The sequence below is a fragment of the Manis pentadactyla genome, chromosome 13 (assembly GCF_030020395.1).
Source record: "Manis pentadactyla isolate mManPen7 chromosome 13, mManPen7.hap1, whole genome shotgun sequence".
NCBI classification, from domain to species: Eukaryota; Metazoa; Chordata; class Mammalia; order Pholidota; family Manidae; genus Manis; species Manis pentadactyla.
In genome coordinates this window covers 21,201,985-21,220,250 of record NC_080031.1, presented here as the reverse complement: position 1 = coordinate 21,220,250, position 18,266 = coordinate 21,201,985, and the positions used below count along the sequence as shown (strand labels likewise).

The 18,266-nt window shown below is 41.0% G+C and overlaps 1 protein-coding gene across 1 annotated transcript in view; it reads right to left on the bottom strand.

The window, feature by feature from the left end:
- Positions 1-1,725: 1,725 nt before the first annotated feature.
- The window catches only part of LOC118919760 (uncharacterized), a 194,862-nt gene continuing 178,321 nt past the window's right edge, over positions 1,726-18,266 (bottom strand). The window contains exon 5 of the mRNA XM_057490713.1: positions 1,726-2,575. Within this exon, the coding sequence (XP_057346696.1) occupies position 2,575 (1 nt within the window). The 3' untranslated portion in view covers positions 1,726-2,574. The remainder of the gene's footprint in view (positions 2,576-18,266) is intronic.

The window sequence follows — 18,266 nt, the reverse complement described above, 5'->3', positions numbered from 1 at the left end:
TCCTGTGTTGGGCGCATAGATATTTATAATGATTATATCTTCTTGTTAGGTTGACCCTTAATCATTATGTAATGTCCTTATTTATCTCTTGTGACTTTCTTTGTTTTGAAGTCTATTTTGCCTGATGTAAGTACTGCAGCTCCTGCTCTTTTCTCCCTATTAGTTGCATGAAATATCTTTTTCCATCCCTTCACTTTTAGTCTGTGTATGTCTTTGGGTTTAAAGTGAGTCTATTGTAGGCAGCATATAGATGGGTCTTGTGTTTTATCCATTCAGTGACTGTATGTCTTTTTATTGGTGCATTCAAACCATTTACATTTAGAGTGATTATCGATAGGTATGTACTTATTGCCATTGCAGGCTTTAGATCCATGGTTACCAAAGGTTCAAGGTTAACTTCCTTACTGTCTAAGAGTCTAACTTAACTCAATATGCTATTACAAACACAATCTAAAGATTCTTTTTTCTTCCCCTTTTTCTTCCTCCTCTGTTCTTTATATATTAGGTATCATATTCTGTACTCTTTGTCTATCCCTTGATTGACTTTGGGGATAGTTGATTTAATTTTGCATTGGCTTAGTAATTAACTGAACTAATTTCTTTACTGTGGTTTTACTACCTCTGGTGACAGCTATTAAACCTTAGAACACTTCCATCTATAGCAGTCCCTCCAGAATACATGTGGAGATGGTTTGTGGGAGGTAAATTCTCTCAGCTTTTGCTTATATGGAAATTGCTTAGTTCCTCCTTCAAATTTAAATGATAATCTTGCTAGAGAAAGTATTCTTGGTTTGAGGCCCTTCTGCTTCATTGCATTAAATACATCATGCCCCTCCATTCTGGCCTGTAAGGTTTCTTCTGAGAAGTCTGATGATAGCCTGATGGGCTTTCCTTTGTATGTGATGTTATTTCTCTCTCTGCCTACTTTTAATAGTCTGTCCTTATACTTGATCTTTGCCATTTTAATTACTATGTCTTGGTGTTGTCTTCCTTGCATCCCTTGTGTTGGAAGATCTGTGCACCTCCATGGCCTGAGAGACTATCTTCTTCCCCAGACTGGGTAAGTTTACAGCAATTATCTCCTCAAAGACACCTTCTATCTCTTTTTCTTTCTTCTTCTTCCTCTGGAACGCCTATAATTTGAATATTGTTCCTTTTGGATTGGTCACAGAGTTCTCTCAATATTCTTTCATTCTTAGAGATCCTTTTATCTTTCTGTGCCTCGGTTTCTTTGCATTCCTCTTCTCTAATTTCTATGTTATTTATCATTTCCTCCACTGTAACTAATCTCCTTTTAATATCCTCCGTTGCACTCTTCAATGATTGGATCTCTGACTGGAATTTCTTCCTGAGTTCTTGAATATTTTTCTGTACCTCAATGAGCATGTTAATGATTTTTATTTTGAAATCCCTTTCAGGAAGATTCATGAGGTTGATTTCATTTGAATCTTTCTCAGGTGTTCTATTCATAAGTTCACTTTGTACCAGGTTTCTTTGGCATTTCATATTTGTATATGGCATCTTCTCATGTCCAGAAGCTCTACTCTCTGGAGCTGCTTAGTCCCTGAAGCAATGTCCGGGGTTGCAGGGGTGCAGTATTGATGCCTAGGGAGAGGAAAGAGCTGCTTCCTGTTTCCCAGCTGCTATGCCTGCCTCCACTGCCAGAACCAGTGGACCAAGCACACAGGTATAAACCCCTATGTGTTGCATTTGTATTTGCTGTAGACAGATCTTCCCTCTGCCTGGCCTAATGCCAGGGTAGGGTTTGCTGGTTTGCGATCCAGGTGGGGCTGGCTGGGAGAAAGGCGCAGTAGGCTGTGTATCAAGGAGGGTGTCCTTTGAGCTGTGTGCTTGAAGATCGAGAAAGTTCCCAACCTGCTGGGCAGAGTGCACCTGGACAATTTTGTCTATCTGTCCTTTCTCCTGAGCAGTAAGCTCTGTGCAATCCTTGCCCCTTTAGCATCCCTCTTGCTTTTAGGAAGTCTCTCAGACTGCCTGCCTTTCTTATGTCCCAGAGCAGCCAGATATGGATCCCTGCCTTCCATAAGTGGCTGGAATCTCAGTCTCTCCAGGTATTCTGCCTGTCTTAGCTTTCCCACCCCCTAATCATGAGAGTACCATGAAAGCACCATGAAATGTATATTTGGACTCCCAGAGCAGGTCTCCGGACTTAGATATTCAGCAGTCCCAGGCTTCCACTCCCTCTGCACTCCATTTCTCTTCCTCCTGCCAGTGAACTGGGGTGTGGGAAGGACTTGGGTTCCACTGGGCCACAGCTTTGGTATGTTACCCTATTTTGTGAGGTTTATTCTTTTCTCCAGATGTATGCAGTTTGATGCAAACCTCTTTCCTGTTGCTCTTTCAGGATTAGACATATTGATCATATTTTTGTATTATATGTGGTTTTAGGAGGAAGCCTCTGTCTCACCTCTCATGCTGCCATCTTTAATCATCGAGTTGTATGCATTACTTACATATTTTGATTTTAACTCCTCATTGGGTATATCACTTGCCAATATCTTGTCCCATTCAGTAAGTTGCCTTTTCATTTCATTTCTGCTTTTGTTGTCCTTTCCTGAGAAGACAGATATAAAAATATATTGCTAAGACTGATGCCCAATATTTTACTATGTTTTCTTTTAGGGATTTTAGAATTTCAGGTCTTACAATTAAGTCTTTAATTCATCTTGACTTTATTTTTGAAAGTGGTCCAGTTTCACTATTTTGAACACAGCTACCTAGTTTTACCAATAACATTTATTGAAGAAACTGTCTTTTCCCCATTGCATATTCTTGCCTCCTCTGTCATGGATTAAATCACTAACATTTTACTATGAATGCCCTACCACACATCTGTGTATCTATTGTCACATTCTAACCATTTTTCAAATCAGCCTATTGCTGGGCAGCTGCACCTGGGGAGGTCTTCCCCTGTGAAGCACTAGAAGAAACCTCAACCTGGGCAGGGGAGGGTTCTTGACTCTGAATGAGAAAGAAATATCAAACAGGTCAGAAGAGTGTAGGTAAGGAAGGAATTCATTAAAGCAAGAGCAGCAGGGAATGGCAGCTGCCTTGCAGGCAGCAGAGAACAGGAAAGTACAGAGGGAATGAGGGAAAGTTCTTGGCCTAGGGAAGATTCATTTGCCAACTCTTAAAGCCAGGATCACTTGGTATCCTGTGTCTAGAATGAGGACTAGCCCCTACCACCCTAGAATCTGGGGGAGTCATGGAGCATGGGATGGGAGTGAGGTTATGTTCTGAGACCCTCCCAAAGATAGGAGATTTTCAGGCAGGCTACTAAAAGCAGATCACACAGCTGCAGTTCCATCTGGGTCTCCCAGGCCATGGGAACTTGCAGGCCCAAATCTGAGCTCTCAGCAGCCCCTCCCTACTTATTAGGATTAAAGTGGAGACGGAGTGAAGACTTGGAAATATAATGAAATAGGAAAGAGACAAAATGCAATAATTTAGGCAGTGAGAAAGTTTTATTTAAAAGTACACACTTAAAGAAAGGAAAGTGCAGGCATCCTCAAAAAAGATCTCAATCTGACCATGGGACAAAATAGACACAAAAATAAGATATGTGAATGATTTTCCACTGAAAATTTGAGGATTCTGTCTTTTAAGGCTTCCAATCCTCAAATATATATATATATTGGTATGTTACCCTGTTCTGTGAGGTTTATTCGTTTATTCTTTTCTCCAGATGTATGCAGTTTGATGCAACCCTCTTTCCTGTTGCTCTTTCAGGAATAGTCATATTTATATATATATATATATATATATATATAAGTCTGCTATAAGGTGGTATAAGGTTATTTAAAAGTGGACTTAGTTTTAGATGTATGTTTCAAACTCAATACCAACCACTACATTTTCTAAAAAAACATGTGTCAATTTGTCATGTCTCACCATGACAAAGAAATAGTTGATATAGTAAGCAAGAGGAATAAATGGAATTGGATAAAATGCACAATTAAAATAGAGAAGAAAGAAAATGGCAGACAAAAAAGAAACAAAGAACATGATAATAAATGGAAAATAGTTACCAATATGGTCAATATCCAACTATATAAGTAATCACTTTAAATGCAAATGGATTAATTATAATAATTAAAAGAGACTATCGGAGTGGATATATATATGTGTGTGTATGTGTGTCTGTATATATATATATGATTTAAATATATATTGTTCACATGAAATCAAGTATAAAGCACAGATTGATTAGTAAAAGGATAGGGGAAGATATACCATGTTAATACCAATCAAAAGAAAGCTAGATCAACTATATTAATTTCAGATAAAGCAGACTTCAGAAGAAGGAAATTTGCAGGGATAAAATGGATGTAACTCTGGAGGGAAAGTCCCAAGACAAAATACTTTTGAAACCAAAATCAGTCAAAGAGAGAAGTAAAGTTTAAGAAACCCATTTATTGCTTATAAGCAGTCCTCCCATCTCTCTCTCAACCTAGCTGCAGCAGAAGAGCTCCACACAACTTCTCCTGTCTAGATAAGCCCTTGCCTGCCCTTGTAATTACCTATTGATATGGAGATGGACTACTTTCTCCACCCCTTGGAAACACCTATTGATATGCAGATACACTAAAGCTAGGTGAGAGATTCTGGAAATACTGCAATTTTACCCACAATGGTTATTATATAAAGATAAAAGGATCAGTTCTCCAAGGAGATGCTGTAATTGTTAATGTGTATGTGCCTAACAGCATTAACATAGTTAAGGCAAAAACTGATAAAACTGCAAGGAGAAATATTCAATTCCACCACTATATGTGGGGACTTAAACAACCCTCACCAGTCATATATAGATATAGCATCTAGAAAATCAGTAAGGATATAGTTGAACTGAACAGCACCACCAATAAGCAGGACCTTATTGACATGTAATACACAACTGTTTCCAGCAACAGCATAATATATTTTCTATCTAATCTCACATGAAACTTTTTCACCAACATAGGCCACATTCTGGGCTGCAAAACATACTTAAAATTTTTTTTAAGTAGAAATCTTACCAAGTATGCTCTCAGATCACAATGGGATGACATTAGAAATCAACAGACAGATACCTGGAAAATTCCCAAATAATTAGAAATAACACATAGGTCAAGAAAATGTCTCAAGGTAAGTGGGAAAAAAAATTAATCAATGTATTCCATCACATCAACAGGGAAAGGAAGAAAAATTATATGAACATACCAGTAAATTCAGACAAGCATTTTTGTTTTTAAATCTAACAACTGTTCATGATAAAAAAAACTCTCAGCAAACTAGGAATAAGAAGGGAACTTTCTTAGCTTGATAAAAACACTAAAACAAACTTACACTAACATCATACTAAGAGCAGGATCGAAATGTTTTCCTTAAGATCAGTGTAAAGGAAGAAAAATAATTTTCCCTCCACCCTCCTAGGTACTTGGTTAAGATCACCAATAAAATACAGAGTGACAGGAGAAAAGCAACAGAAGTTTAGTAGCATGTACACCTCTTATATACAGAGGAGAGACCCAGGATAACTGAGTGACTCTGAAAAGGCCCAAGTCACCACCTTAAATACTATCTCCAGCTAAAGGCAAAAGAAGATATTGAGGTGGAGGAGCCAGTTTGAATCTATGAAGCAAAACACAGTAAACAAGGTGAGGTGGTTGTGTAGGTTTAGATCATTTCCTTCTCCATTGAAAAGCCTTTCTGGAGATTTAGTAATCCTTTTCTTTAGGAACAGAAAGAGAGACAAATGGAGATTTCTCTTATAAATATGTATTCCTCACTTGATTTACAGAGCTTCTCCTATGTCTGCTGTTTCTTTAAAATAACCAACTCAAGAAAATCCTTATGCCAAAGAGACATAACTAATGTTTCCTAAAACTACTGTAACAAAGTACCACAAACTGGATGTCTTAAAAACAACAAAATTATATTCTCTCACAGTTCTGGAGGCTAAAAGTTTGAAATCAAAGTGTTGGCAGGGCCATCTCCCTCCAAAGCCTAGTCTAGGGGGCTATCTTTCCTTGCCTCTTACAAACTTTCATAGCCCAGAGCACTCCTTGATGTGTGGTGGCATAACTCCAACCTCTGCTTCCATTGTCACAGGACCATCTTTTCCTGGTTTATCTGCATTGTCTTTCCCTCATGTCTGTCCCAGCATCTAAATTTCCCCTTCTAATAAGATCATCAATCATATTGGATTACAACCCAACCAAGTACTTTGGTGAAGATCTTATTTCCAAATAAGGTCAAGATCACAGTTACCAAGGGTAAGGACTTCAATATATATTTGGTAGAGGCATAATTGAACTCAATAATAATCAAAATCCCAGTAAGTGGTTTGTGCATATTAACAAGCTGATTCTAGAACTTATCTGGAAAGGCAAAAGACTTTGCCATATACTGAAAAAAAGTCAGAAGGTTGCCACTACCAAGTTTTAAGACTTACTGTAATGCTGCAGTGATTAAGACAGTGTAGGACTGGTGAAAGAATAGATCGATAAAACAATAGTGGCCCAGAAATAGACCCACACAAATATATTCTACTGATCTTTGACAAAGGAACACAGACAATTCAATGGAAAACAGATATTCTTTGGAACAAATGGTGCTGGAACAACTGGATGTCAACATAAAACAACAACAAACAATCTAGACATAGACCTTACACCTTTATAAAAACCAACTCAAGGTAGATCATACATATAAATGTAAAATGCAAAGTTATATAGCTTCTAGAGGTAATGTTAAAAGAAAGTCTAGGTGGCCTTGAGTTTGGTGGTAAAATTTTAGGTAAAACACCAAAGCCCAGTCCATGAAGAAATTATTAAAACTTCTTAAAAGATGTGTTCTGCAAAAGATACTGTTAAGAGAATCAAAAGACAAGCCACAGAGTGGGAGAAAATCTTTATAAAGTACATATCTGATAAAGGACTGACATCAAAATATATAAAGAGCTCTTAAAACTCAATAATACAAAAACAAACAATGCAATTAAGGATTGGGGGAGAGACTGTAAAAGATACCTCACCAAACAAGATATACAGATTTTGAATAAACATACAAAAAGTGGTCATCATCATATGTCATTAGAGATTTTCTAATTAAAACAATGAGATACCTCTGCACTCTTACTGGAATGGCCAAATTCCAAAACACTGGCAACACCGAATGCTGGTGAGTATGGGGAGCAACAGAGATGCTCCTACATTGCTGGTGGAGATGCAGATGGTATATAAGATGGAGTTTCATTCATAATGTTTGAACTATCAGTGAATTCCTTCTCACTGTAGAATAGCATTACATCACGTAAATATATTATCCATTCTCGGGGCTTTTTCCAGTTTTTGACAATTTATTTTGAATAAAGTTGCTATGAATATTGTTTAACAAGATTTATCTTGTCACTGTGTACTTTCAGGTCATAAAATAGGTGCAGATTAAGTTTTGCAAGAAGCAGCACTTTATATTTCCACCAACAATGGATGGGAGCTCCAGCTGTCCAAGAGTATTTGGTGTTGTCAGTGGGTGTCTGAGACATAACTTTGCATTTCAAAGCCTCCCCTCTTCACCAACACACTACACGACACCTGATCTATAGCGGGAAGTTAGCAAAAGGTTGTGCTTTGGAAAATGGCAAGGTGATACCTTCTACTGTGCGGTTTTCATGGCTGAGCTCCCTGCTGAGTGCACCGCTGACTTAGTTCTGCAGATGAGCAAAGCAAAGCCGCTGGTTGGGATTGCTCCTTGGGTCCTGCAAGCATGAACTCAGTGCCGAGATTCCTGAGCTGGTTGTTCTGAGCCCCTGTCCCCTCCTCCATCACAGTCAGATGCCAGTAATTGAGCCTGAAGAGTCCCCTGCAATCCCTGTTGGGTGAGGTTAGAGTAGGGGTTCCTACAGGGTGACCCACCATGCTGGGGGGCTGACTATCACCCCTGGGCTCTCTGTTCCCACTGGAGGAAAAGGCCCAGAGGTGCAGGGGAGACCTGCCTACATGGTGCTGCAGGGGCCTAGGGGAGGGGCAATGGGATCAGCAGGTAGCCACTTCTCTTACCTTCTAATTCAGTCTGTCAGGGTCTCTGTGGTGCAAGGGGGGCTTCAGTCTCACCCCCATGTTCTAGGATTCGCAGCAGTACTTTGTTATTGAATAGATGCTGGTTGTTCTTCCTTTGAGGGGAAATGTGGTCAGAAACACCCTATTTCACCATTTGATGATGTCACTATTCTCTAATATATTTTAAGGATATTTTTAATGAGAAAAATATCTTTCATAAGGAAAACATGATTTCAGGTACTTTTCTTTTCACAGACACCATAGTCCTTCTTAAAGACTTTTCTTTAATATTTATTATAGGATAGATTTCCTGGCAACAAATTTCAACAGCTTTATTTTATTTTAAAATTTTATTTCTTCACCTTTATTTTAAGAGTTATTTTACTGGGTAGAGAACTCTAGTTATTTTTTTCTTTCTTTTACCTCTTTAAATATGCATAAATATTGCTCCATTGTCTTTTGGCTTGCTTCATTTCTGACCACAAATCTACTGCCATTCTGTGTCTACTCAATTATAAGTAATACACTTTTTGCCATGAGTGTTTTAACAATTTTTTAATCATTGTTTTTCAGTTATTTGGTGATGATGTGTCTTGCTTTGATTCATTTTCTCTTTTTCTAGCTTGGACTTCTTGATTGTGTGGTTCTTTGATTTTAATCAATTTTAAATACTCTCTGAAATTATTTCTTCAAATATTTCTGTCCCCTCTACTTATTCTAGGGCTCCATTTGCATGTATTTTTGCTACTTCTCCATAGATTCCTGTCACTCCATTTTTTCCCAGTATTTTTATTATCTCTGTGTTTTATTTTGGATTAATTCTTTTGTTATATCTTCATATTTGCAATCTTTCTTTTTCTGAACTGTTTAATATGCAGTTAATTCCATCCAGTAAAATTTTCATGTTATATGTTATAGTTTTTACCCTTACATAGTTCATGTGGTTCATTTTCATATGTTCCATTCTTCTCATTATACTTACATTTGCCTTTAAATTAATATATATACCGAGCATGTTTACAATAGCTGTTTTAATATACTTATCTGCTAATTCCTCATGTCTGTTTCATTTCTGAATCTTTCCATCAATTGAAGGGATCACATTTTCCTGATTTTTGCCTAGATAATAATTTTGGTTGCTTGCTGAAAGTTTTACATTTTTGATAACTATATTTCATTATATTCCCCCATGGAGTGGCAGACTATGCTCTGACAAGCAGTTAGATTACTTGAATATTATTTTGATCTTCTCAGGGCTTGCTTTTTGAAATGTCTAGAATATCAGACAGGCTACTGAATGTCACATGTATTTAATGAGGTTTTCACTTCGGTTGGATGAGAGTTGGACCATTCTCTGTCCTGTATAAGCTCTAGGAATTTTAGAGCTTATAATTTCCATTTTTCTCAGAAGTTAATTTTGCCTAGACTTACTGTGTTTCACCCTATGGATAAGCAGATTGCTATTTAACCAAATTCTCCAAGGCATAGATTCTTCCTTTATGCTATTCTTCTCTGCAAATCCTAGGTACCTTGATCTCCCTAGACTCTGATCTCGGTCTTCTCAGCATAGCAAGTCTTTCAGGCTCTATTTGGTTCCTTTTGCTTGTGCTCTGGTCCTGAATTGCCTTTAGATAAAAACCAAGGTGATTATAGGGCTCACCTCATGTTTCCTTAACTCAAGAATCAGTCATCATTGCCAGTTGTCTAGTGCATGATATTAGTTATTATATATACATATATATATATATATATATGTATATATAATATATATAGTTTAGTTTTTTAGTTATTTACAGGAGGGGTTAAGTCCAACATCTGTAAGATAATTTTAAAGAAAGAACATTGACATTCAGTTCATTGACATATGTGTTCTAGTCTCAATTTGCCCACAGTCACAGGTGTGTTACCCTTTCTCTGCTTTTCTCTGAGCTTAGATGGCCTATCTCGGGAGGCCCTCCTTGACCTTATGGGCTAGGCATGGGACCTCTGTCAGATGCTTTCCCTTTGTGATACCTCTGTCCCACTTACAGCTATGTCTTCTCTGAGATACTGTGAGTTATTAGAAGTAAGAAGACATGATGTTCACATTGTTCACTACTCTGTCTGCAAAACCTAAAACAGGAACTTGAGCATAGGCTTTCAATGCATATTTATGGGATAAATATGTGCACATTAAAAACATTTATTTATAATATCAATTTAAATTACCAGCTCAGTACCCTTGGAAATGATCTCACAGAGCCTCTGTGCCCCAGTTTCCCTTTTCTGGAAGTTGAAGAAACAGTTAATACTATCAAAATCCCTTCACTCTAAAATTCTGTTTCTTTGATTTTATTTGACTCTCAAAAACATCTGGAAGGAAGAAAAGATAATCATTTTAATTTTAGGATCTTAAGTGAGAAAAACATTTTCAAGGAGATTAACGAATATAGATAAGCTACTAGAGAAGCTGGTACTCAAGTTCATTTGGCAGTTATCATACCCTATTTTGAGGCATCTCTCCTATTGTAACTTAATCCCTTCACTACATTTTTTTCTGTGTGTTTACATCCCGCTTCCTCACCTATATTCTGAGCTTCCTGAAGGCTGGAAGGTATGTTATATCTTTTGGATTTCCCCCAAAGCTCTGCATGTGGCTTATATAGAGCAATGGATAAGCAAAGTTTACTCCTCTGATTTGATTCTGTTTAGAGAATTTGAGCTTGGGCTGCACACCTAGAAACATTCTTCTTAAACATCTCTGTACCCTATGTATCATCCAGGCCTTGTCCTGGGGAAGTCATCAGAGCTGGTTGTTGACAAATGAGTAGTTGATGCAACAGAGTTCCAGGCTCCAAACCCCTCACACATGGACTTTGCAGCCTCATGGCTACAGCCCGCAGCCCAGGTTCTATCCAGAAGGTTGGTGCTGAGAAGTCGAGATATATAGAGGTGTGGAACTCACCCTTCCTAACACGTGTCCTCTTCCAGTCTTTATTGCATCCTCTATCCTGCAACCAGGTCAATTTTTCTTAAGCTTTACTTAATCAGATGTTTAAAGTTCATGTGCTATACAATTAGCATAACTGAAAATCTGTGGTTATAAAACAGTAGGTTGGGTGATTCCTATAGCAAAATTGGAACTAAGCAGGGCCTACCTGTAGAGAATAAATCAATTTAATGATAATAAAATATCTTCTCCAGCAAATGAAGTGCCTGTACATTGACCTCATTCTGAGGTCTGTGTGTTTCTGCCCCTGCTATGTATTATATCATGCGTTTGCTCAAATGTCTTCAAGGTCTTCCACCAACTATAAGGAAATACCCATATTTAGCTGGAATCTGGGCACACAAGTTCTCCACGGCTGGGGTTCTCAAGCCTACCTTCCCAGTTCCCTCTGCCCTCTGTTCCCTTATATATTCTCCTGTTTATCACTGCTATTGACTGTTCCTCCAAGCAGGCAACACTCTAAATATGCTCTAAATACTTTGTCTACTGGAATCTGACTGCCTGAATCCAGGGCCTGTCCCTCCACAATTAGGCTTTTCTGACCCCTGCAGACTGTGTACATCCCTGTCCCTTACCTTTGCCTAGTCCTTTGGAGGAAACTTACTCATTCCTTAAAACTATTTTATGTATCTTTACCTCCACTTTAGAGATGACAAAACTAAAATATTGAAAGCTAAGTGAGTTGACTAAGGCTGTATAGCTATCATCTTAACAAATGGCCTTTCTGTGGAATTTTGCCTGGACTTGCATACTTGTATTCGGATATTTATCTACCTTTATTGTTAGTTTTAAAATTCTCTATGGGATGTGCCCTACCTTTCCAATTTTTGTAGAATTGACAGCCCTGTCACAGGGCTTGGAGCATAGCAAATGATAAATGAATGTTGAGATTTGCATGGAGTGTATGCTGTGTGTGTGTGTGTGTGTGTGTATGGTGAGCAGGGAACAGCATCGAAAGCAAGCTGTGCCGTGACAGGAAGAAAGAGCACTTTTAAGCTAGAGCATATGTTTCAGGTAACATAATGTCATTATTCATCCACACCAGTAGTGGAAACTGGCATCCAGGGCTTTTTTCTCCCAAACTTGTCCTTTTTCATCTTTAATTTCCTCATTGGTGCTAACTACCCACAACCCACTGGTCCTATTCTATCCTTAACTCACCACTGGATCCACTCCCCTTGCCGTTAACCTGCTTGAATGCAAACCAAGACTCTGATACTATAGAAGCTTTGCTGATGCACATGACAGTGATACCGTGGTTTTCTGAGCAATAATCAATCTCCATGGCAAATACTCTAATGCAAAAAAAGGTGTTTAAAGGATTGTGTGTGTATTTGCCTGAAAACAAATGCACACAAGTGTCTAGGCACATCCCCTATTCAGTTTTTTCCAAAGATATCTACTGCAGCATCAGTGAGCTGAGTCCCAGATGATGAAGTGGTTTCCATGGAAATGATTTAGCATACTTTGCAAAAATAGCTTGTTCTGCACAAGCTACAAAAAAAGTGAAATAGTAGTTTGAATCCCATGCGATCTCCCCAATGCACATTTGGCCCATGAGCTACAGTTTAGGAAATAGAGTCTATTTCAAATACGTTCTGTGGAAGGGCCAAGAAATCTGCATGTCTGGGACTTGGCTCCTATCATTTGTATGTTCCTTTTCACCGGAGATCCCAGAAACTATGTGCTGCCTGGGGCTAGACACTCCACCTTGAGGTTCATGATGGCTGTTATCATTTTTAGTGCCTATTGAGCACTGTATAACAGTTTTAAATACATTAGCTTGTCTAATACAACAACCTTAAGTATTAGGTTGGTGTTACTGAGTCCTTTCATTGTTAATTAAGTTGGGCTTAGATTGATTATGTGATCTAGTCAAGGCCTCTCACAATAAATACAGTAGTTAGGAGTAGAACCCAAGCCAATAAGCCATGCTTTATTGACTTTGGCCCTTGCACAATGCATGACTCTTGGTAGATCATCAGAGGGATGAATTGATCCAATGATGAATGAGTGAGGCAGGGAAGACTGAGGAAAAGACAGGCTTGCTAGTAAGTCTCTACCCAAGGCTCAAGGCAGGGGTTCATAGCACCCTCAGATACTTATGCTGGCCAACATAAGTATCTGGGTGTGGTCTTGCCAACTAAACTACTTAATCAAATCTCTCCAGTCCTCCCAAGGGCACTGGTTGACAGCCCCTGGGAGAATAACCCACACAGTTCGGCTGAAGCTGAGCCACTCAACCTCAGTTCAGAACTGCATCTAAAGATAGATTCTTTCCCCAGAAGCTCAATATAAAAGCCACTGGCCCTGATTTAATCCAAACCCCTTGTCTGAATCCAGCTCAGCCCCAGATAGATGGAGGATATTTCTTAATATGAAGGATGGTTCAGGAGCTATTAGCTTCTAGATAACAGAAATGTTGAGTTGCCCTTCAAATACCACACTAGGGGGACTAATGGAAAGAGAAATTTTCAACAATTGTGGGCTCTTCCTGGGTGATGATGATTAAAAAAGAAAGAAAGCCTCTTGGCCTTGTCTAGATTTGATAAGAATTTATTTTTTCCTCCATGATCTTTCAGTAGAATTCTTGTGCACAAAGACATTAAAGAGACCTACCACCCAGACCAGACGTGGTCTTACCAGTCCAGATGCACAGGGCTTCTGAGTGTCTCTCCTACAGCCACAGGTGGGATTTAAGTTCCTCCTGGAACCTGGGACAGGGCCCCAGTCACTGAAGGTGCAAAACAGGGGGCAGGACCTGATGTCTAGCCATCAGAACACTGAACAGGCCTCCCGCCAGCTCCTCTCTGTGACTCCTGTCATCACATTCCACTCTAGGCACCCAAAACTCACGGTCCCCACACAGGACGTGACAGAGTGGACTGAGAACACCCAGGAAGCAGAGGCAGAGGCAGGGCCCAAAAGGGCTGGTTCCTGCTTCTGGAGAGAGGGGCAGAGAGCAAAGTGTCCAGGTGAGGGGGCCACGTAGCCTGGAGCCCCGTGTGGGCTGCGCGCTCCCCCGATAGCTGCTGGTTTGTGGGTCCTGGTGGGAAGATGAGCAGAACCATCATTTCAGATATTTATTAATGTAAAAATCAGGAAGCATTTTCCACCTGTGCTATGTGCAAAGTTCTGATGAGGTCGCTGCCCTAAAGACTGTTACGAACTATGTGGTAGACGGAGCTATAAAAATGAGTAATTTCAATTCAGAACACATAGGTTAATTTTTACTAAAGTCAAGCTCTTCAAACTATTATGAGGCCATGCCTTCATTTAATTTTAGAAATCTGCGTTCTGAATTCCTATATTTGACTTGCCCCCAGTTTTCATGGACCTCAAGGAAGCCTATCCATAGAATCCACGGGCCTTTTTCAGCCCACAGCATCAATTCTTTATATCACACCCTGCTTTGTTTTAGTGTCCTCTGGTAATAAGACCTTCCACAGCCTCCTACCTGCCCCACAGCCTTGTCAACTCCAGATAATGAGGCTGGATGTTCCCACTGACCATTCTCTCTGTGCCCGATCAAGTCCTACCTCCTGTGGCTGAGGCAGAGACACACACTCACACACTCCTAGGAACCGGGCAGAGCCAGGTCCACTCTGGGGTTCTGTGCCCCTGGACGGGGAGGTTTCTCCTTAGGTTCTCAGGCACAACACCAAGTAGAATGAGAGGGCGGATAGAGCCCAGCTCCCCACGTCCACACCGAAAGGGTTAGTTCCCCGGGGAAGTGGAGTGAGCCGGGCTCTCATTATTGTGCAACATTAAATCATTTCCTGTATTAATTCCAGATCTAGTAAAGACATTTCTGCAAAAGAACTGTACCTTTGGGATGAAACAGTTCTCTATTTAAGATGCTTTATTTTATTCGTAAATGAAAACAGCCCTGGACTCTGTGATGACCTGACAGAGTGTCTGGGGGAACAGTCATCCTCCATCTGTGGCCACACTTTAGGCCTGATCTGAGGAAAGAGTCACTTCCTACAGCCGTTTGTTGCCCCAGCTTTTCATCCTTATGTGCTGAGATGCTGAGATATTTTTTAAATGCCAGGATACCTGTGAATTTCACTCGAAGTGAAAATAGTCTTCAGTTTCACACTGATCCATAGGGCTGCACTTAGCAAAATAAGCTAATGAGGAAAAGCTGGCCATGCTTCCTACTGGAGTTAGGACACATGCTCGTTACCAAGAGTGGGGAGAAGATGGTCTTGGGATGGCTTTAAATAGACACTAAATAAGTCTGTTAGCCCACAAGGCCTGCAGCAGAAACCCCTACAGAGGAAAAATGTCTCCCATATTTACAAAGGCCCTGGCAGTGCCCTTTGCTGCGTCGTGCCTTGAGAACACGCCAGCACTGCTCAGTGTCTGAGCCAACGGAGCATCGGTTCCGCGGTTTCCAATTATGTTGGCTTTAATTTCCCAGCAAGAACTAGCTCTCTAAGGTACTGAGTGGAATAGGTGATGGCCAGGATCCAGGAAAATGGAGCAGCTCACATGCGGGATGTGAAGGAATGCTAACCCCAGGACAGTTTGGAGTGTTTATTTGTTTGTAAGAATGTCTGGGAAACCCGTTATCTGAGATGCATCTGACTGAAGGTGAGTGTTTCGGGCTGATGTTCAGGGAGAGGAAGGAGAGAGGCAGAGGGACAAAGGTAGGATGAGGATCGGGGACAAAGGCTGACTGCGGGGTGACAAGGGCAGTGAGGTAAGCAGTGAAGATGGGGATGGGGAAGATGGTGAGCAGGACACAAGCAGGAAAATAAAAGGGAAAAAGGACAGAGGATTGAAAAGTGTATGTGTGTGTGGATGGGAGTAGGTGGGACAAGCAGACAACGAGCGTCCCATAAGAGAAGGGAGAGAAAGAGAATGCAGGGGAGTCTGTTCAAGAGATGGAGACGGACAGATCTGATGACAGACCTGCAAGAGGGGAAGAGGCATGTGAATAAAGACAGGAAAAGGGAGTCATGTCTGGGAGCTGAGTGGAAGAAAAGCTGCCAGCAGTGAGAGGTCTCAGTGGCAGGGATGTAAGAATGTCAGCAGCCAGAGAGAGCTGGCTCTCCTCTTTCCATGATGTCCCCACATTTATCCATCTCAGAAACCCCATGGCAGAGTCAGACAGCAAGGTGAAAATAAGTGGAAATTCCTCCTATTCCTGGGGCAATGCCAGCCCCAGCCTCAGGGTTCATATGTAGTGGACAGACTGCCGTTTGATCAACAAACCAAGAGGCTGGTTTTCCAACCTTGGTGTGTGTCTGCACAGGCAAGATGGTAATCCCTTCATGGAGCGGAATTGCAGCTACCTTGTTGAGATGCCTGAGCCACCCTGTGGGATGAAGCTCTAAGTCTGAGCATGCTGGCTTACAGCCAGGGCACCTGGTTGGGCAAGAACTCCTTTTCCATGAAGAGGCTTGGTTTCCTCCTTTAGCCTGCCTTTTAGGGATAAGTGCCAGCACTGGAATAAGATGTTGGCTATAACGCACATTGTTCTTAGGGCCCTGACCCATGGTAGAAACAAGAGCCTTAGGAAGGGTCTACAGGGACCAAGAGGTGAGGTAATATGTTCTGAACACCTGCCCACCAGCAGGTCCAGCTCTACATAGACACTGGGAGTGGGTGTAAACCACTGGTACATCAGCAGAAAGACTCACAGATAAGCTTGGTTATCATATCAGACAGGCATGGGGATTCCTGTTTTACCAGAGTTGTTACTGTGCTTCCCAAAGAGAACTGCAATCTGATAATGCAAAGTGACAGGGACCAACCCCATCTGAAGAGGAGATCCTCAGGCTGCGGCCCAGGACTCCAAAGGACATTGGACCCTGTCTACTGCCTCCAACTGGGCCCCACCTGCTGGGCTGGGAAGGAAAGGAGAGCACAGCCCAGGGAGAAGGTGGACGGGGCGAGCTGGAGCTCCCAGGAAGCAATACCTCTCTATTACATGCCCACCAGGCCATTCTTTTTCCCTATGAAATAACAATTTTGTTTATAACTACAGCATTCTGAATATTAGAAGAAATTGAGAGTCAGTTCTCTCTGGATTTGTCATTAGAAAACCTATGTTTGAGTTCAAACTCTTCCTTTTACCAGTGGGATAACTTTTACTAAGTGACCTAATCTCTCTGAACCTCAGTTTCTTCACCTGTCAAGTGGCATTGATGCTGCACATCTGGTAAGCTGTGGAAATCAAGGACAATGTAGCACCAGTGTCAACACCCTCCTGGTACGTAATTGATGGCAATACATAAAAGCTTTATCACTGCTGTCTATAAAGTACCTAATAGTGTGAACAACAATTCGTAAAACCACATTTTAGTTAGCTCAGATGATCAGAAAGAAACAATTCCTTCATTACGAAATACTGTTCTGGATTAGACTGCATTCACACACACTCCTGCCCCTCAACATTTGCTCATACTCTGCATCCCAACATGCAGTGGGCATGTCTTAAGGAGACTATCTGGTCGAGGACAGGTCCTTAGCCATGAAGCTGCTTTTCCTGCAATGGCAGGAGAGTTCATTCTCCCACTCCCTCTCCACTTGAGTGACTGAAATGGAATCAATAGAATTCAGCAGATTAAGAAAAGTAGTGTCATCCCACAGGTTCATTACCGTGTAAGAGATAATGGCAACTCCAGATCCCAGAGGGCAATTACCAAACTGTAACACATCATTCATGAGCAACCACCCCCACCCGCCCCCTCCTGAGCTGATTTCCTGTTGCCTTTCCTCGGTGCAGAACATGCCCTCTTCAGAGAGCACCTCTCAGCCCAGGAGTGCAGTGAGCCTCCCTTCTCAGCCTCTTCTTAACCATCAGTGGGCACAGCTGCTCTCTCATAGAATCGGAGAGCTCACCACAGTGCACAGCTGCATGTCAACCACCTAATCCACAGGGAGGTATTACCTTTGCAAAACATGTCCTTTATTCTCTCAAGGATGCAAACTATAATAAAGGCTAAGATGCAGCTATCCCTAATGCACTGTTTCTCATTAAATGATGTGAATTAGAAGTGAAAGGAAGGGAGCGACACACAGCAGCAGTTCACCAGAGAATTCCGCTTTATTAGGGAAAGGTGCTGGGTTATATAGGAAGGGGCATGGGGTGATTGTGGTATTACTTCTACGGGGCTGGTAGCTATTGGCTAGGTGCTGGAATTAGGGGGCGAGGGGTGATTGGGGTTCAGGTGGTGCCAGTGGGAACCGAGGACCCGGAAGAG